This window comes from Pelophylax lessonae (assembly GCF_965119305.1).
Source record: "Pelophylax lessonae genome assembly, chromosome: 11".
Classification (NCBI taxonomy): Eukaryota; Metazoa; Chordata; class Amphibia; order Anura; family Ranidae; genus Pelophylax; species Pelophylax lessonae.
This window is the reverse complement of record NC_138778.1, coordinates 195,222,096-195,243,818: the sequence shown is the minus strand read 5'-3', so window position 1 is coordinate 195,243,818 and position 21,723 is coordinate 195,222,096. Positions and strand designations below refer to the sequence as shown.

At 42.9% G+C, this 21,723-nt stretch overlaps 1 protein-coding gene across 1 annotated transcript in view; it reads left to right on the top strand.

Moving 5' to 3' along the window:
- The window catches only part of SYCP2 (synaptonemal complex protein 2), a 372,455-nt gene that overhangs the window by 108,119 nt on the left and 242,613 nt on the right, over positions 1 to 21,723 (top strand). The window contains exons 16-17 of the mRNA XM_082271514.1: positions 9,870 to 10,025; positions 10,535 to 10,634. Of these exons, the coding sequence (XP_082127640.1) occupies positions 9,870 to 10,025; positions 10,535 to 10,634 (256 nt within the window). The remainder of the gene's footprint in view (positions 1 to 9,869; positions 10,026 to 10,534; positions 10,635 to 21,723) is intronic.

The window sequence follows — 21,723 nt, the reverse complement described above, 5'->3', positions numbered from 1 at the left end:
CGTGTCAGTTTGACTCACCGCATCTCCGATCTCTGTAAAGAACCTACTCCAATCACAGCTGGTCACATAGTACACAGGAAGAGCCGTTGACAGGCATGAGTAGAGGAGAGCCGATCTGCGGCTCTCCTGACGGGGGGGGTCTGCACTGGTAATCAGATCATGGATTATCAGTGCAGACCCTCGGGGGGGGGGGGGTGCCACTAGAACCACCAGGGATCCCCACCCATGACCCCAGGGATGTCCACCCATGATCCCAGGGATGCCCACCATGGCCACTAGGGATGGCAATCAGGGCTGAGGGAGCCCGCTAGTTCCCTCCCTATCAGTGCTGCCCGCCAGTGCCCTCCCCATCAGTGCTGCCCGCCAGTGCCCTCCCAATCAGTGCTGCTCACCAGTGCCCATCATTGCCATCCATCAGTGCCGCCTATCAGTGCCCATCAGTACCACCTATCAGTGCCCAGGAGTGCTGCCTATCAGTGCCCACCAATTCTGCATATCAGTGCTGCCTATCAGTGCTGCCTATCAGTGCCGCATATTAGTGCCACCCCATCAGTGCCTGTCAGTGCAGCCTCATCAGTGCTCATCAGTGCAGGGAAAAACTTATCTATTTACAAAATTGTATAACATAAACAAAAAAACTTTTTTTTTTTTTCAAACTTTTCGGTCTTTTTTTTATTTGTTTAGCAAAAAAGAAAAAAACAACTTTTCAGTCTTTTTTTTATTTGTTTAGCAAAAAAGAAAAAATCTTGCGGTGATCAAATACAACCAAAAGAAAGCTCTATTTGTGGGAAAAAAATGACATAAATTTGGTTTAGGTACAGTGTTGCATGACCGCGCAATTGTCATTCAAAATGCAACAGCGCTAAAAGCTGAAAATTTACCTGGGCAGGAAGGGAGTAAAAGTGCCTTGTATTGAAGTGGTTAAAGAGCTTTAACAGTATTGCATAGAGCTGCATCATTACACAATAAACATTTTGGAAAGAGCATTTTTTTTCCATCATCTAGCCTGCACTTCTTTTACTGCACTTTACTCCACGAACCATGTCAAGTAAGAGGAAGATGCTCCAAATACCATTCCTGTAACATGTAAGTGGCACATGAGAGCTGTCGGTGTCTCCATCACTTCTCCAAAAAAAAAAAAAAAACTAGATAAGGAGGAGAGAGGGAGGACCACAATAAAGTGGCTGTATGGCCGATGTTTCCTTTCCCAACTTTTAGGGAAATGGAAGAGATTTGGTACCACTAACTACTGTATATGACCCTTAATCAGGGGTTGCAACCATCCTTTCAATGCTTTGTTTATTGCAATCGATTTAGCAACATCCATCTCCCTGGTTCTATAGAGAATCAAAAGGGATTGTAGGTGTCCTCCAGGATCTGGCTATTGCTAACCTGGCTGCAGTAAAAATTAAGGCTATAAGTTTTCCTGTCTGTCTTGGTGTTTCTTCAAATACTGCATTGGGGTAGAGATGGTTCTAAGTTTGGGAGTTGGTATTTGTCTCCTAAGCTTTCTTTAGATAAGATCTCTCTATTATCACAAAGGTCAGCTATGCGTATCAGTCCCTTGTTTGTTCACCAGGCAAAGATGTGGGAATTGAGACCCGGGGTGAAATGTAGGGGAGCCATGGGAGTGTGTGAGGACTTGAAGTCATACGGTTTTGTTAATCTGTCGCATAGGTTTAATGAGAATGATAATGAGGGACACAGCATGATCAGTCTGTCTTTGGATCTCAGCCACAATAAGTGACTAATTGGTTTTGTGGGGTGCAGGGAGGATTCTATTTTTATCTAAAAAGGTTGGTATGATGAAAAATGGTAGCGAATTAGTTGTGCCAATTGCGCTGCATAAAAATATTTGGCGAGGTCTGGAACTCCCAGGCCACCTCTCAGTTTGGGTGTGTATAGGGTGCATTTTTTCACCCGAGGTCTCTTTTTCCTTATATAAATTTCAAAATTTTATTTTAAAACTCGCGTAGATCCGGCATACTAATTGAGATGGGAAGCGTTCTGAATAGGTACAATAACCTTAGGTTTGTTCTTGGATAGAAAACTGGTTACAGGGGCGTGTCCAAAGGGTGGTGATAAATAACATGTACTCAGACTGGTCTGGAGTGGTAAGTGGGGTACCCCAAGACTTTGTCTTGGGACCAATTCTGTTCAATTTATTTATAAATAATATAGAGGACGGGATTGTTATTATTTAATCTCAGTTTTTGCAGATGACACAAAAATATGCAGGGCAATAACTTCACATCAGGATATAGAAATCTTACAGAATGACCTGAACAAAATAACAGTGTGGGCAACAACATTGCAAAAGAGGTTTAATGTGGAGAAATGTAAGGTAATGCACTTGGGGGCTAAAAACCTAAACGCAAACTACACACTAGGGGCGGAACCTCTGGGGAAAACAAGGATGGAGAAAGATCTGGGGGTCCTAGTGGAAGATAGACTAAGCAATAGCATGCAATGTCAAGTTGCAGCTGCCAAAGCCAACAGAATATTAGCATTCATAAAGAAGGGGATATATTCCAGAGATAAAACTATAATCCTGCTACTTTATAAAACTCTGGTCGCGCCACATCTGGAGTATTCTGTCCAGTTCTGGTCACCAATCCTCAGAAGGGATGTGCTGGAACTGGAGAGAGTCCAAAGAAGGGCAACTAAACTAATTAGGGGGTTGGAAGTTCTTAATTAAGAGGAGCGATTACAAGCACTTCATTTATTCTCCCTGGAGAAAAGACGCCTGAGAGGGGACATGATAGCGATTTACAAATACCCCAATGGCAATCCCAGCATAGGAAATAAACAGTTTAGTCTAAGAGAGTATAAGAGGACACGTGGCCACACAATGAGATTAGAGGAGAAGCGGTTTAACCTTAAGCTGCGTAGGGGTTTTTTTTCACTGTCAGGGCGGTAAGAATGTGGAACGCTCTTCAAAAATTGGTGGTATCAGCGGGGAGCATTGATACTTTTAAAAGACTCTTAGACATGCATCTCAAAGAACATAATATTCAGGGAAATGAGTATGGTCACTGACACACACACACCTACACAGGTTGAATTGGATGGACTGTTGTCTTTATTCAACCTTAACTACTCTGTAGCCTTGGCAAAAGATTAATCTTGATCGTGTACAGTCTTCCGAACCATTATGGGGGAATATTACTCCATCTTTGAAGATCCACTACCATATTTCTGTATAATGGAGGGTAATCTGCCTAATATAAAGTCTAGAGTAGGGGTCAGGGAGATCCCTAAATATGGAAGAGCCTTCAGCTGCTATTTAAGACAAGCTGTTAAATTTAACCACTTTACCACTAGAGCATTTTGCTGTCTTACGTCTGGGCCACTTTTTGCGATTCGGCGCTGTGCGACTTTAACTGACAATTGCGCGGTCGTGCAACGCCATACCCAAACGAAATTTACGTCCTTTTTTTTCCCGCAAACAGAGCTTTCTTTTGGTGGTATTTGATCACCTGTGCGATTTTTACTTTTTGCGCTATAAACAAAAAAGAGCGTAAATTTTGAAAAAACAACAATATTTTTCACATTTTTTTTATATGAAATATAAATATATGAAAAAAATGTAAAAATCAAAATTTTTTTACATTTTTGGCCAATTTGTTTTCTGTTACCTATGTTTGGTAAAAAAAATTCACAATAAGCGTATTTTGATTGGTTTGCGCAAAAGTTATTGCGTTTTACTAACAAAGGGAAAGATTTCTGTCATTTTTGGTGTTTTTTTTTTTTTGGCGGCGATCTGCAATTTTTTTTTTTATTGCGGCGGACAGATCGGACCCTTGACTGACATTTTTGACACTTTTGGGGGTACCAGTGACATTACTGCAGTAATCAGTGCTATATATATATGCACTGTTACTGTAAAAATGACACTGGCAGGGAAGGGGTTAATTTTATTGGAGAGGGAGGGGTTAATGTATGCCTGGTGCTTACTGACGTGTGTGGGGGGAGGTGACTGAGTGACACAAGGACAGATCCAGGGTTCAGCTATGCTGAACCCTGCAATCTGACACTGCCTGTCACTTGGGAGATCCGCCCGCTTGTGTTTACACAAGCAGGCGGATCTCCACACTAGATCCCCGACGATCAGGGAAGAGCGGCGGCGATCGCCGCTGCTCCTCCCCTGGCCCGACTCCCGCTGTGACTGAATACAGCAGGAGCGAGCCTCCGGCGGCGCACGTGCGCCGCAGAGAAAGGGGAATGTATGATGACGTAGTACTACGTTGTCAGACGATAACGAGCCACTTTGCCACTGTAGTACTACGGTACTCAGATGGCAAGTGGTTAAAGCAACCAGTTTTGATTGATTAGCAGACAGGCCCGAGATAATGGAGAAATGGCACAATGCTTGGTATAGATTTAGGAGAGACGTGGATGGGGAGGAAAGAGGCAGGAGAATATCGTCAGCAAAAAGAGTGCACTTGTTTTCTGAATCCCCACAATATATGCCCTTGATATCAGGATGGAGCTTAATTTTAATAGCTAGAGGTTCCAGGGCTAAAATAAATAAATGGGGGATAGGGGGCATCCTTGTCGGGCACCCCTGTGAATATCTATATGTTGTGAGCCATACCCTTTTACCAAGATTTTAGTCAGATCTGAGATAGGTTTGGCCAAAGAGGAAAAGTTCCTGATAAATTTCCGATAGTAGCAAACCCAAGGAAACGCTGAATGGAACGGAGACCACTAGGGCAGGTTATTGTAGAACAGCCGAAAACTTCTAAGGGTCCATGGAGAACCCTTTTTACAGAAATTATGTAGCTCAAGAAGGCAGCCGGAGACAGGTGGAATTCACATTTCTTGAGCTTACAGAAAAGCCCATTCTCACGCAACCATTGCAGCACTCATCTGACATCCAGGTAGTGTGATTCAATGGAGTCCGAGTAAATCAAGATGTCGTCCAAATAGACTACCATGCATTGCTGCAACATATCATGAAAGACATTGTTGATAAACTCCTGGAAGATAGCGGGCACATTGCACAAGCCAAAGGGCATCACAACCCAAAGGGCATCACTAGATATTTGTAAAGACCGGTTCTGGTATTAAACGCAGTCTTCCACTCATCGCCCTCCTTGATCTTTACAAGGTTATACGCAGCCCGTAGGTCAAGCTTGGTAAAGACTGTTGCTCCCTTGAAATGTCAAACAATTCAGTAATCAACGGAATCGGGTATGCATTCTTGACAGTGATGCGATTGAGGCCCCTATAATCATTCCAAGGTCTCAAGATTAGGAAGCCCACCTTGGACCTGTCAGAGGGAAACGCCTGAGGAACCATCTCAAAATAAATGCCCACTTGGTTTAGGAAGCCACGGCACTGACTGGGTTCACCCCCACAGCGCTGCGGGAAGGGGGATGAACCATTCCTCCCTCTGGTAACAGTGAGCAGGAGCTTGAGTGGCAACAGTAGCAGCAGCAGGAGGGACCACCGGACTAGTAGCACCAGGAGCAAGGAGCGCTGTGCATGCAAGCAACATCTGAAGCGCCTGAGTGTACTGTCCCAAAAGGTGATCTTGTTGATTGAGCCTGGTAACCATATGAGCACCTGCATCGTCAGGATTCATGGCCCTTGTGTACTGTCAGGGTTCCAGGAACCAGACCACACGAAGATGCAAGTAAAATAAAGCCATTTATTAGGGCAACAACAATAAATCACAGCAAGAGTGAGGAGCGAAATCTGAAACAACCCCGGTCAAGTCTAGAAGCGGATAGTCATCCAAGCCGGGGTCGAGTTCAGTAGCGAGTAGTCTGCCGATGCCAGATCGTCTGTCAATGCGGGGTCGTCTGCCAATGTGTGGTCGAGAGCCAGGAAAGTCATCAACCAGGCCAGATAATGCACAGACGAACACGGAGAACAGAAGGTTGCTAGCAGTGATGCACCTTGGAGCACAGACACAAGGGCAAGGACTGCAAGCTATCAGGTGATATATATAGTCGGGTGTGCACATTATCACTGAGTGACTCTCGGACAGCAGGCAAGTGACAATGCAATCAGAGTTTATATGAGGCAGCAGTCTGCACATGTCCAAGATGGCTGCCAACAGGAAGGCAAGGTAAGACCTTGACAGGGATAGATCAGATGTCTGCTACCCAACCAGGGTGGCTGTCACTTATAACACAGAAACAGCGTATAGATACGGCACGCCCCCACCCAATAACAGGGTAGAAGTGTCCACCTCCCAAGTAAACAAACGCAAGAACTTTGTGTATCACATTAAAGGTAAAAAGAGGAAACAAAAAAATAGGATAAAAAATTAGGGTTAAGCCCCCGGCAACAGTTAGAAAGTTCCATAGCCGTCCATCAAGTTTGAATTGCATCTAGCTGGATGCTAACTTTGGTTAAAAAAAACAACAAACAAAGCAAGATCAACCATATGCTCCTGTGACTGGAGACGGCCTCTTGGATGAAGAACGACCTTGTTGAGACCATATAGGCGAGATCGGTGGATCTCTAGCTTGTTGAGAGGAAAGGGGTGAAGCATCTCTGGAAATCAGTCCCAAGTTAGACAGGATTTCTTCCCCATTGCGGAAGTTGGTGAATGAGTTTGTCTTGCCTTGTGGGTGAAGGATAAGCGAAATGGAAAAGACCAGCGGTATTTTATATGTCAATTGGTCAGATGCGCCAAAAGCAGTTTCAGTGATCGTCTGTTCTGGATGGTCAGTTGAGAGATATCTTTTAAATATTTGGACAGTGTGGCCCAGTAAGGTGATATCTCCCTTGATCCTGGCCTCATAAATTATATTTTCTTTGATCCTATAAAAGTGCGGTTTTACTATCACATCTCTAGGGAGACCATCCAGTCTCTGAGCTGTGAAGGCGCAATGTACTCTGTCGATTTCTAGATGAGGGGATATTTCAGGAATTAAGTCCTGCATCATCGGTAACTGATTCCGGCAGTCCACGTATCCTAAATTTGTACCGTCTGTATCTGTTCTCCAGATCTTCTAATTTTGCATTAGCATGGTCAAGTTGTTCTTTAGGGAAGTAATCATTGTGGAGTTCTGGTTATCCCTTTTTACTGTGCCATCCATCTTAGATTCAATCGTGTCCTGTCTTTCCCCAATACTGTGAAAATCTCCATTCATCTCTGCTGTTATGATTGTGCAAGCTTTGGATAGCTCTTGCTGGAGTAATGCTGAGAAACGAGCTAATAGAGCTGCATCTCTAGGTTAAGGAGCAGATGGAGGGGGTTGAAGTTGATCCTGCACTGTACTGGGCTGACTCAAAGCTAGCTCTGCTAAGTCCTTCATTTGTCTGTCCATAGACGAGGCAGGGGACCAGGGCCGGTGCTTCCACTAGGCAGCCGCCTAGGGCGCATTGCCACCTAGGGGCACAGCCATGAGTCGGCACTCTCTCTCCATCATTAATGATCCTTGTGAGCTGAGGGGAAAGGTGGCAGCGGGCGAGGAATAAGGGACAAAGGAAGATGGTAGGTGTCTGGGGCAGTGGCAGAACTACCAGGCCTTGGCTTTCCACCACTGTTTGGGGGGGGCCCCAATAGGCAGGAAGGGAGCCCACCGGAGTGCTGCCTGCATGATGATCCTCTTCGGCTGGAGCTGAGTGGCCTAAACCCCAAACAGGAATTGATATTCTGCACTGAGCTGGTGGGCAGCCGTTCGCTCCCTGCTTAATATCGACCCAGGGACGTGGAGGAGAGCTGAACCTGAGCCAGAGCTCGGCACTGACTGCTGCTTCTCCATCCACCACAAGCCGGTTGGAGACGTGGTGAGCACTGTGGTCCAGGAGAGGAGCGTCCTGGGAAAAGGAATCACGGTGAAGGAGGGCAGAGTGCGGACCACTCTCTTCATACTGCCCAGTGGTTGTCCCCAGAACAGGGGATCGGGGTCCTGGGGTGGGACATGGAGGATCCCTGGTGTGAAAGGGAATCGGGGTCACCAGGTTTGCCATGGGGGATAGGGGTCACTGGGTGTAACAGGGGTTTGGGGTCACCATGTGTGCCCTGAGAAATTGGGGTCCCTTTGTGTGCCATGGGGGATTGATGTCCCCAGGTGTGACATGTAAAAACATCAGGGTCTCTCCTAGTATGACATGGAGGAACATCAGGGGCCCCTGGTGTGACATAGAGGAACATTGGGGTCCCTGGGTATGACAGCATGACATTGAGGAATATTGGGGTCCCAGGATGTGACATGGAAAAACATCAGGGTCCTTGGGTGTGACATAGAGGGACATAAGGACATGAAGGAATATGGGGATCACTGGGTATGACAGCATAACATGGTGGAGGAACCATCAGATCAGGTTCACTGGGTATTACATAGAGGAGTTTTTAAGCCTTTCCCTTTTTATTTAATTTTTTTTTGGGGGGGGGGGGGGTGCAAGTAGCTGGTCTTGCCTAGGGAGTAAAATAGTCTAGCACCGGCCCTGCAGGGGACCCTGCATAGTCTAGGCCCTCACCTTGATAAGCAGAGCCTGGGGAAAACTGAAGAAGCTCACGTGCAGCGGTGTCATCTCATCCTGAGACTGGGAGGAGAATGGGTCATGGATTTGACTCACTTGTGGAGCGGCTGAGGCACTCAACGATGCAGCTGCAGAGTGAGGGTAGACTGGGCTCTGTGACGGCTGAGCCACGTGTCCCTTTCCCTTCCGACCAGACGCCATCTTGTGAGAGGAGGCCTGGTGTGCTGCTGGCAATAGGCGCCCCGATAGGGCCGTATTGTTAGAACGTGGCGGGTTCCTCTTAACTGGCCTCCGCCGCATGATGTGATCCCCCACTGCACGATGTGATCCCCCACAGGGGAGCTTGTTTTCTGTGCCGGATTATAAGCTGGGTAAGTCCGGCAGTGAGCAAGTGAGAAGTTTTTTTGTTTGTTATAAAATTTTAGTAAATAAATGTTTTTTTCCTGCACTGATGAGGCCGCACTGATAGGCACTGATGAGGAGGCACTGATGATGAGGCTATAATATGTGGAACTGATATGCAGCACTGATGGGCACTGATATGTGGCACTGATATGCAGCATTGGTGGGCACGGATAGGTGGCACTGATGGGCACGAATAGGCAGCATGCGGCACTGATGGGCAGAGTTGGGCGGCACTGATAGATGGCAATGATGGGCACTGGTGGGTGGCACTGATAGATGGCAGTTATGGGCAGCACTAAGGAGGAGGGCACTGGCAGGCTACCTGAGCCCTGATTGGCATCCCTGGTGGCATGGGTGGGCATCCTTGGTGGCCATGAGTGGGCGATCCCTGGTGGCTCTAGTGGCATACCCCAAGGGTCTGCACTGGTAATCAATGCTCTGATTAGCAGCACAGACCCCCCCCCCCCGTCAGGAGAGCCACCCATCGGCTCTCCTCTACTCGCGCCTGTCAGGCCCGAGCTGAGGAAATCCGATCAAAGGCACTTCCTATTTACTATGTAACCAGCTGGGATTGGACACAGCTGGTCACATGGTAAAGAGCCTACGTCATTAGGCTCTTTACTGGGATCGGAGATGCAGTGTGTCAGAGTGACACAACGCACCACCGATCGCTGCTCTGCGTGCCCCCTGGGGGTGCGCAGAGCGGCCTATCCTGCTGCACGTCATATGACAGCCAATCAGGATATTGTAACCACTTTGCTGCCGTCATTTTGCTATATGGCGGGGGGCAAGTGGTTAATAGAGGAATAGTTTCCCTTAAAAATGGACTACAGAACATCCTCACCCCATCCCCATTACTTGCGGGGGGATTTGTTTTACAGTTCATACAAATGAAAGGATTTTATTTACAAAAATCTGAATTAAGCTGGGTGGCAAAAATAGTGTCTATGTTCATGTGTACCACCTTCAGCTGTAAAGGAAATGGTGACTACAGCACTTTTTAATGTTTGTTGCAGATCTTTATACCTGAAAGCCAAGAATCTGTGTCTTCTGCAAAGCATATAAATGTGGTGGATACCAGTGATGTCAAAACCAAAAACCAACCTTGTTTAACAACACCAAGTAGCAGTCAACAAAATTGTGAGGAAGACCGCTCTCAAAGCTGTAATAAGGTGGTAGTATTCCTATGAATTATTTATATTATGTGTGTGCATGTATATACTTTATCTATCTGTCTACAAAGTGGAATAAACGTGCAAATGTGGCTCCATGGTATAGTTACGAAGTAATGTGTTATCTGTATCATGTATAGTCAGCGTATGATAATGTTTTCATTATTCATTCATATTTACTGTGCAAGTTAAATCATGTAGAATATTACCATAGCCTAGCTTCCTATACATGTCAACAAACAACATATGCATATGTAATATTGTATTTGATGTAATTTTAGCTATAGACATAACAGCCAGCCACACACCCAGCCCAGCAATTTTTTTTAATCCACCGTGTATGTATTCTAAGATAAGATGGTGCAAGCTAAGGTCAAGGTGGAGAGTGGAGAATGTCTTGTGTACAATGCCAGCATCAGTTTGAACATAGAAAAAGAATAATCTAACTCGTATTACAGAGCACGCTGTTCATAAATAATTCTTGTCTTCTACTGGCATGCTTTTTGTAGTTGGTGACACCAAGTCGACCAAAAGTTTCAGAGGCCTCAATCAATATTATAGTACCTGGTGCTCAGAAGACAGCTAGCGCATCTCTATCAGTAACAACACGTGAGTAAAAACTTTGGTCATTGTTAAAGTGCAGGAAACAGTGAATTAAAGGCTAAGTCATCTCTAGGTTGCAAGAATAATTTTCGTGAAAGCTGATCGCCAGTTTTATTTATTTTTTGTGCCCAGTTTTTTTCTGAATACAATTGTAGCTTACATTGCAATTATTGCCTTCTCTGCAGAACTGTTCTTTCCAGATACTCCACTCTGCCACAGGGGCTCTGTTTGGGTTAAATGAAAGCAGGTATATTTCAGTTCATATCTTGTGAGCTGTCATGAACACACTCCTTGATGGTGTATCACAACACTGGTCATGGCTCACAGTACAATATTGCAGAGATGGACGGATGTCATTAAATCAGCACTCCCCTGCAATATGAACACTGCCCACTAACACAGCCAGGAAAATACAAAAATGTGTGTGTGTGATGGAAAGGGGGTAAAAAAAAAAAAATGGCGTTCTGCTTAAAGTACAAAGCAATAATAAACCATAAAAGTGTGGCGCTGAAAGTATAAATCACAATAATGATGAATAGTGTCCAAATGAATAAACAACTAATAATCAAAATAATGTGCATATAGGAAAAAGAAAAATAGAATTGTGTCCAAATGAATAAATGAATAAGTCCCAAAGAAAAACTGATGTGAAGTCAATTCATAAATCCGCATGCACAGTAATCCAAGGGGGAATTCTTCCCGTGACACCAAGGGTATGTGGAGGAAAGGAACACCTCTGTGATGGGGTAAGAAAAAGCAGCTTACCAGATTTCAATGGCTGCTCAACTTAATGAGTCAGCCTCTCCCAGCTTTTAATCAAAACCACTGAAGATCTGATGTTGCATGGATACTTATTCAGTACAGATGGACCACCTCTTAGAATACGTTAAGGGATCAGTACAGGATAAAATCTCCTCAGTATTTTCCAGCAATCATAAATGAATATGTAGGGAAAGAGAAAATAAAGCCCATAGCGTGATCCCGTTTAAAATACAATCTTATTTATTTAAAAAAGGTACTCACATTGTGGCATAAATAAACAGGCATATCGATTAGCAATACAAGGGATGGAAGTGCGGCGTCCCGCAGACTGTCCCAGGTAGTAAGTAATGAAGGCCGGCGAAAAAGTTTAGAGGGGCGTGTGGACGTTGCGTCTGGAATCGCCAACGTTTCGTCTCAATAGACTTCGTCTGGGCGTGATTCCAGACGCAATTCACACGCCTAAGTACCCCCAATAATCAGCTTATTGGCTGTGGAGTCCGCAGCAGCCCATCTGTAATTGGCTATGGCGACGAGCGTCAACCAATCCGCAGTTTGCGGAAGCGACACTCGTCTGCCAATACAGCGTCATCATGTATACAGTCGACTGTAGTGACTGACGTCTCCCAATCCGCAATGGGCGGAAGTGACGTCAGTCAGCCAATTCTGTATCGGCAGGAAGCGATGTTCATCATCCCGCGGCGGAAGTGGCCCGACCTGCATCTGCCAATCAAGCGCCGGAGGAAGTGACGTTCATCTCCGGCGGAACACCGTGATGATGAACATCTGCTGAGACCATGTAACCAAGCGGCCGAGAGAAAAAAATAAACAACATAAAGCATATCGCTCCTCCCATATCTATTATTAACAAGGGAGCGAGCATTCAAGAAACATATATAGTGGGAAATGTGTACAATATTACAAAAAAGCACATGAAGAACAATTTATATAATTATAATGAATTTAAAAAGTCTCATGATATATGATTATAATGAGACGTCTGGGGCAATGTGTCTATTTCATCTGGTTGTAAAAAGGCGCCATCTAGTGGCCAAAATATGGTGTGACATTTAAACACCTGTAGAGTATATATAAATCCACTAAAAAACATGTGAAAAAAAAACAAAACAAATGAAAAAATTATAAGTGTTCATATTCATGAAAGACTATATAGAAGTGACTCCGTATATTTAAAACAATTTATATAAAGTGAATATAAAAAATTCTTTAAAAAAATCAGTGACGATCACCCATTTAAAGTGCTGAAGCAAGAAATGGCCAATAACGACCATTATCTGAATATATAAAGTGCAAATATTATGAAAAATATATACAGCAAGATGTGTATCACAATAATAGTAACACATAGACATACTACCCCAAAGGTCTTATAACAAAAAATTCCATACATAAAAACATCAGGAATAGGACAGATTTAAAAGGATAAAATATATTAAAATCAACTATTATTGATAAAAGCATTTACATCCCATTCCACATTTAACCCGTAGGGAGTATAAGTTTTAAGAATATAGATCCAGCGAGTCTCCATTTTTGATATTTCACGTCTCGCATTGGATCCCCTCCAATGAGGTGAAAACTTATCTATCCCTATAAATAGCGTATTTTTAGGGTTATTGTGGTGACACTGGTCATAGTGTTTTGATACACTATGGCCTGGGAAGCCCTTCCTAATATTGCCTGCATGTTCTCCCAACCTAACCTGTAATTTTCTCGTCGTGCGGCCCACATACTGTTGTCCGCACTTGCATTGAAGCATGTAAACGACATTGGTGGACGAGCAGGTAATAAGTGAGTCAATCTTATACTCTCGTCCTGTTGCAGAGGATGTAAATTTCTCAATTTTCCGTCCCTTGAAGGAGTTGAGAACACAAATTTTACATCTACGGCATGGATAAAAACCTTTAAAATCGCCAAAGAAGGTAGGTTGGATGGGTCTTTCGATAACATTTTGGGCTATTTTTTGTCTCAAGGAAGGCACTCCCCTGAAAATGATTTTGGGACGTTCGGATAATAAAGGGCCCAGAATCCGGTCATTTTTTAAAACCGGCCAGTGTTTTTTGATGATTTTCTTAATCAGAAAATGTTGAGTAGAATAGGAAGTGACAAACGAATTTTTTAAACCTTCGCTGTCATTTCCCTTCAATTTTGGGCGTAATAAAGACGTCCTATCTACAGCCACTATATCTTTAATGGTGGTGTCCAATTGATTGGCATCATATCCCTTTTCTAAGAATTTAGCCTTAAGGGTATTGGCTTGTAATAGGAAGTCCTCCCGTCAGGTACAGTTTCTGCGTAACCGCAGAAACGGGCCTTTTGGGACGGCATTAAGCCATGATTGATGATGGCAGCTGTCACGTGGAATGAAGCTGTTCCGATCTGTTTTCTTGAAATGAGTGGTGGTTATAATTTTATCACCCTGTACCATCAAGTTCAAATCAAGAAAAGTAATGTCAGTAGAGCTGCTGGTATGATCCAGTTTAATGCCTCTATTGTTGACATTTAGACAAGAGATAAAGGAGTCAAGCGACGGGGCACTGCCATCCCATAGGAGGAGGATGTCGTCGATATACCTCCGCCACAGAATTAACTGCGGCGGACGGTTAGTAAAGACGACATCCTCCTCCCACTTGGCCATAAATAAATTGGCCAAGCTCGGGGCAAATTTGGCCCCCATCACGACTCCCCTATTCTGTAGATAGAAGGCATTATCGAACCAAAAGAGGTTATGTGACATAGCGAATTTAATCATGTCAATCACAAAACTCTTTTGTTCCTGAAGAAGTAAAGGGCTCCAAAGATCAAGGTAATGTTTTACAGCTTCTAGTCCCTGTTCATGGTCTATTACAGTGTACAGCGACTCTACGTCGGCTGTAGCCATAATGTACCCTTCTTTCCAGGAGACTTCTTGTAGAATGTTTAGGACATGAGTAGTGTCCTTAAGGTAGGATGGAATTTGCTTGACTAAGGGCTGCAAGAACTCATCCGCATATTTGCCAATCCGGGAGCACAGGGAATCAATCCCACTAATTATGGGGCGTCCTGGGGGCTTTGTGGGATTCTTGTGTACCTTAGGTAAAAAATAAATGACGGGCAGACGAGGGGCTGAGGGGATTAAAAATAATTTCTCTTTTTTACTTAGAATTCCCTCCTCATGTGCTTTGTTCACCAGAGTTTAATTCTTTTTTGTATCTTAAAGTGGGGTTAGAGGCAAGAACTTTGTAGGTGTCTCTATCATTTGAGATATTCCTCATCTCAGAAATGTAGTTATCTTTATCTAAAACGACTATACCGCCCCCCTTGTCGGCGGGGCGGATAACGATATCTTTATTTTTACAGAGAGTCTGTAGTCCTGTATGGAAATCGTCCCTATTAGGAGGTCTTTTTACTCTGATATTCTCAATGTCTTTAGAAACCAGGTATTTGAAAACCTGGACTGAGGGGGCTATTTTGCCAGGGGGGTTGAACAAGGAAGCATTAGCCAGGGATGTATGCACATACCTATGATCAGTATTGTTTAAAGTGCGGGTGGGATTAGAGATAATATATCTCTGAATGTTCAGTTTCCTGACATATTTTTGCACGTCCATGAAGACGCCAAATTTATTTAGCGCCTTAGGAGGTGCAAATTTTAATCCGCGATGGAGAACGGCTTTTTCCTTGTCAGAGAACTGAGCCTTGGACAAGTTAAATATACCTGGGTCTTTTATACTCTCCTTCTTTTTCTTCCTTGTCCGCCTCCCCCCTCTGGTCCCTCTCTTTGGTCTATGTGTCTCTTGTTTCCACCTCCCCTGTGAAAATCCCCTTGTTGATAGTTATCCTCCCGTGGGAGGTCAAAGGACGGGTAGTTGGGCCGGGGGGTATTTCTAGGTGGATAGTACCCATTAGGAGGTCTTCTGTCTGACCAACCATTATTGGGAGTCTCACTGGGATGGCGGGTAATGATCCTCTCTCCAGTGTTAACAGGGGAATCCCAGCCTCCATTTTCCAATGGGGTAAATCGATTATGGAGGGGAATTTCAGACCTCCTTGGTGTTATATAGTCCGCATTTGACCCTCTATAGTAATAATTATTACCATTACCTTCTCTATTATAAGGTGGATTTCTGGGTGTTGCAAAATCTCCATTGAACCCTCTATAGATATTGTTATTACCCCCCCCTATTATGAGGTTGGTTTCTAAAGGGTTGTTGAAAGTTATTTGAATTATTCCCTCTTTGTTTCTGGGGTCCTTGTTTTATCGGAGGAGGTTTTCTTCCTCTACCTCCTTGTTGCGGTCTGGGAGGAGGAGGGAGGGGGGCTAAAGGAATGGAGTATTGTGTTTGTATCTCCATTTCTTCTTCTGGGGGATTAGTATTCCCAGAGCCCTCAGGATTTCTTAGTGTTTGCCACTTGAAAACAGTATTATTTTTATAATCCTGTAAATCCCTATTATATTTTCTTTTCTTTTTGTTTTTTTGTTCAATCGTTTCTTTTTCTAGATGTTTTTTGAGTGTTTCAGATCTTTTCTTATATTCCTCATCTGTTTTAAGATCAGCGAGGGACGTTTTTAAGGTCTCTATTTCCTCGTTAATCTTAACTAATTTGCATTTCTTTCTACTGATGAGGAACTGAATGAATCTGACCCCTGAAGTATTGGAACCAGCCATCTATATCTGGTTCATCGCTTTGGGGATTGACCTCCCATCTGAGGCTACGGGGGACCATCTTGTCCACCACGTACTTCTCTAGAAATGCAATATCCCAATTAGTGTGGGTTTCTGCAGTCATCAGATTTTTTAGACGTAAGAAACGCCCAGCCAGGTCGTCTGAAACGACCCCGCTGCCGTCAAATACATCACCCACATCTAAAACATACTTGCTTCTATAGTCAAAAATGTCTGAATCAACAGCCATTATGTAGGAGATAATAAATGATAAGCAGCAGAAATGGTGTTAGTAATACCAAAATATAAATAAAATCCAAAGAAATTTCCGCGCTAGTGTGATAAATGAAACAATGATAAATGTCTGCAGCCAACACAGAATCAACCAACAATGACTCAAAATAATAATAAACCATAAAAGTGTGGCGCTGAAAGTATAAATCACAATAATGATGAATAGTGTCCAAATGAATAAACAACTAATAATCACAATAATGTGCATATAGGAAAAAGAAAAATAGAATTGTGTCCAAATGAATAAGTCCCAAAGAAAAACTGATGTGAAGTCAATTCATAAATCCGCATGCACAGTAATCCAAGGAGGAATTCTTCCCGTGACACCAAGGGAATGTGGAGGAAAGGAACACCTCTGTGATGGGGTAAGAAAAAGCAGGTTACCAGATTTCAATGGCTGCTCAACTTAATGAGTCAGCCTCTCCCAGCTTTTAATCAAGACCACTGAAGATCTGATGTTGCATGGATACTTATTCAGTACAGATGGACCACCTCTTAGAATACGTTAAGGGATCAGTACAGGATAAAATCTCCTCAGTATTTTCCAGCAATCATAAATGAATATGTAGGGAAAGAGAAAATAAAGCCCATAGCGTGATCCCCTTTAAAATACAATCTTATTTATTTAAAAAAGGTACTCACATTGTGGCATAAATAAACAGGCATATCGATTAGCAATACAAGGGATGGAAGTGCGGCGTCCCGCAGACTGTCCCAGGTAGTAAGTAATGAAGGCCGGCGAAAAAGTTTAGAGGGGCGTGTGGACGTTGCGTCTGGAATCGCCAACGTTTCGTCTCAATAGACTTCGTCTGGGCGTGATTCCAGACGCAATTCACACGCCTAAGTACCCCCAATAATCAGCTTATTGGCCGTGGAGTCCGCAGCAGCCCATCTGTAATTGGCTATGGCGACGAGCGTCAACCAATCCGCAGTTTGCGGAAGCGACACTCGTCTGCCAATACAGCGTCATCATGTATACAGTCGACTGTAGTGACTGACGTCTCCCAATCCGCAATGGGCGGAAGTGACGTCAGTCAGCCAATCCGGTATCGGCAGGAAGCGATGTTCATCATCCCGCGGCGGAAGTGGCCCGACCTGCATCTGCCAATCAAGCACCGGAGGAAGTGACGTTCATCTCCGGCGGAACACCGTGATGATGAACATCTGCGGAGACCATGTAACCAAGCGGCCGAGAGAAAAAAATAAACAACATAAAGCATATCGCTCCTCCCATATCTATTATTAACAAGGGAGCGAGCATTCAAGAAACATATATAGTGGGAAATGTGTACAATATTACAAAAAAGCACATGAAGAACAATTTATATAATTATAATGAATTTAAAAAGTGTCATGATATATGATTATAATGAGACGTCTGGGGCAATGTGTCTATTTCATCTGGTTGTAAAAAGTACAAAGCAACATGTATAGATATGACTTTATCAGGAATATAAAAAGTTACTGACACTGCTTACTGTAGTTTACCATTCCTGGCTATTTCCTTATTCAGCACTTATGAGTCCGCTCTGCCTTCCTGACCCCAAGGACCATCTTCCAATTTATGAAAAAAAGGGAGTTCCTCCTCCCAGTTTTCCGTAACTAGACTTGTGAGGGGACACGGAAGGGAAACCAATGCTGACATGGGGATACAACAGGAAAGGAAAACTTTGGTAAGTTTGGTCAACAATTTTCTGAATTCCTGGCTTACCTCATGTCAGCACTTATGGGACGTAGATAGCTTTAACATCAAAGAGGGAAAAAAAATAAGGCAACACTTAATGGCAAAAATAATTAATTACACTGTCAGAAAAAAAAAAAAAAAGATCTGAAGTTGCTGTCTATACAGTGAGGGTAGTCTAGAATTTTAATGATAGGTTTATTTTAACAGTGAGAGACAGAATAACAACAAAAATATCCAGAAAAACGCATTTCAAAATAGTTATAAATTCATTTGCATTTAAATGAGTGAAATAAGTATTTGATCCCCTATCAATAAGCAAGATTTCTGGCTCCCAGTTGTCTTCGATACAGGTAACAAGCTCAGATTAAGAGCACTCTCTTAAAGGGGAGTGCTCCTAATCTCTTCTTGTTATCTGTATAAAAGACATCTGTCCACAGAAGTAATCAATCAATCAGACCATGTCTCCACCATGGCCAAAACCAAAGAGCTGTCCAAGGATGTCAGGGACAAGATGTAGACCTACACAGGCCTGGAATGGGCTACAAGACCATCGCCAAACAGCTTGGTGAGAGGGTGACAACAGTTGGTCAGATTATTCGCAAATGGAAGAAACCCAAAATAACTGTCAATCTCCTTTGGTCTGGGGCTCAATGCAAGATCTCTCCTCCTGGAGTTTCAATGATCATGACAACGGTGAGGAATCAGCTCAGAACTACATGGGAGAATCTTGTCAGTGATCTCAAGGAAGCTGGGACCATAGTCAACAAGAAATCAATTGGTTACACACTAGCCCTGAAGGACTGGAATCCTGCAGTGCCCGCAAGGTCCCCCTGATCAAGAAAGCACATGTACAAACCTGTCTGAAGTTTGCTAATGGGACATCTGAATGATTTGGAGGAGAACTGTGTGAAAGTGTTATGGTCAGATGAGACAAAAATCGAGCTCTTTGGCATCAACTCAACTCACCATGTTTGGAGGAGGAGGAGGAATGCTGCCTATAACCCCAAGAACACCATCCCCACCGTCAAACATGGGGGTGGAAACATTATGCTTTGGGGTGTTTTTCTGCTAAGGGAACAGGACAACTTAATAAATAATTAAAAAATATATAAATGTCAATAAAGTGCACGTGCAAACGTGTAACTACAAAATGCTTGATAACGTGTTTGCTGATATATAATATGTGTAAGCAAAAGATTATAAGCCAACAGGATCAACATGTGAACGTGTAACCACTGATGACAATGAAATGTGCTTATATGACATGGCAAATTTAAATGAACATTTGCTAATAACTCAAATACAATATTATGCCAAATAAAGTGCACGTGCAAACGTGTAAACAATAGTGACAATACAAAGTGCTATAATCTTTATAATGATCGGTATTGAGGTAGTGACAGTCTATGTAGAAAAAAAGCAAAAGTGCACATGTGCTCAGAAAGAAAAGTCTTTTGAGTAGGGGTGGGATCGTGCTTGGTGAAATCCGAAGTTCCCTCGTTACACCACTCTGTGCCAAAGGTAAGGTATCGCACTTACCAGAAGATGTGGATTCCTATGGCGTATGCCAATAAGAATCTAATGCGCTTGTACTGCTGCTCCTTAGTGGGGATGGATGGAATCCGTATGGATGTAGGTAGGCGCTCAAGGTGGAAAAGAAGAAGAGAAGCTCCTCATAGTGTAAAAAGGTTTTTAACCTTTATTCATATTCAAACAACACAGCAATCTTCATAAAAACATCCATATTAAAAAAGTCCAAAACCGGTAAAAGGCACTGCAGCATAAAAACTTCAAACACTCCAGACGATAAAAAGCCGTAGGTGACACTACAAACAACACGACCACAATTGCGGTCAAATGGTAGAAAAAAAACACCGCTAACTGAGCTCCTGCAACGCCTCACGGCTGGTGTATACAGGACGCTGGCTCCTTCCGCTGTGTGCGCCTTACACGGAAGCGGGGACTCGGCGTGCGGTCCAGCTACTAGCTCAAAGCGAGGCAACGTGCGTACCAACTTGACGCGTTTCGTCAGAGATGTGACGTCTTCGGAAGTGGTACGTACGTTGCGTTTCAGCTTGGTTAAATACACGAGCAGTCATTCATATCCGCCTTTCACACCCGCCCTTATTTAGATTCTTAACCTTCGGACCGGAAACCATTCACAGGGTTCACGGTCTGTACTTATTGATATTTATTAAAATGCAGTTTTTAGATAGTGATACTAAAAAAATGTATATATTATAACATTGTATAACGGGCTACTATTAACCCTATAAGTATAAACATCAATAATGCTATTATGTACATAGTTTATCTCAACCCCCATTCAAAATCTAAGATTCAGTAGAGAACTCTTCCAGGCTACTATTAACCCCATAAGAATATGCGTCTATAATAATATTAGTTCAATATTTTGCTCTACCCCAATTGGAGGAGCTGTAAAGGAAGTATATAAGTAACAGATTTGTGAATCAACGAATGGCTTCCGTTTACATACATAACTTAATTATGCCCCCTATTATATTTTCAAAACAATTTGTAAACTCCTATGGTTCACCTCAATTTACATGAGTATGCATATAATAGTATAAAATGTTAAAAATTAAAATAAAATAAAATTATCAAATAAAATTACTAACAAAAATTAATATTGGAAAAAAAAAAGAAAAAAATGAAAAAATGTACTATTCCATTGGACCCAATTCGGATTTCACCAAGCACGATCCCACCCCTACTCAAAAGACTTTTCTTTCTGAGCACATGTGCACTTTTGCTTTTTTTCTACATAGACTGTCACTACCTCAATACCGATCATTATAAAGATTATAGCACTTTGTATTGTCACTATTGCTTACACGTTTGCACGTGCACTTTATTTGGCATAATATTGTATTTGAGTTATTAGCAAATGTTCATTTAAATTTGCCATGTCATATAAGCACATTTCATTGTCATCAGTGGTTACACGTTCACATGTTGATCCTGTTGGCTTATAATCTTTTGCTTACACATATTATATATCAGCAAACACGTTATCAAGCATTTTGTAGTTACACGTTTGCACGTGCACTTTATTGACATTTATATATTTTTTAATTATTTATTAAGTTATATCACTAAGGGTAGCGCAGTAATAAACCATTTTCCACACCTTTGAGATCACTATTCCATATAGTGCATTTGCCTACTTGCGGCTTCCCATATTCTAATTACAGTACCTAGGCGCGAGTATTTGACCCTTCCACAACAGGACAACTTCACCGCATCAAAGGGGACGATAGACAGGGTCATGCACCGTGAAATCTTTGGTAAGAACCTCCTTCCCTCAGCCAGGGCATTGAAAATGGGTCATGGATGGGTATTCCAGCATGACAGTGACCCAAAACACACAGCCAAGGCAACAAAGGAGTGGCTCAAGAAGAAGCACATTAAAGTCCTGAAGTGGCCTAGGCAGTCTCCAGACATTAATCCCATAGAAAATATGTGGAGGGAGCTGAAGGTTCGAGTTATCAAACGACAGCCTCAAAACTTTAATGACTTGGAGACAAAATCCCTCCTAAGATGTGTGCAAACCTGGTGGCCAACTACAAGAAACGTCCAAGGGGTCAAATACTTATTTTACTCATTAAAATGATAATTCATTTATAACTTTTTTTAAATGCGTTTTTCTGCATTTTTTCATTGTTCTGTC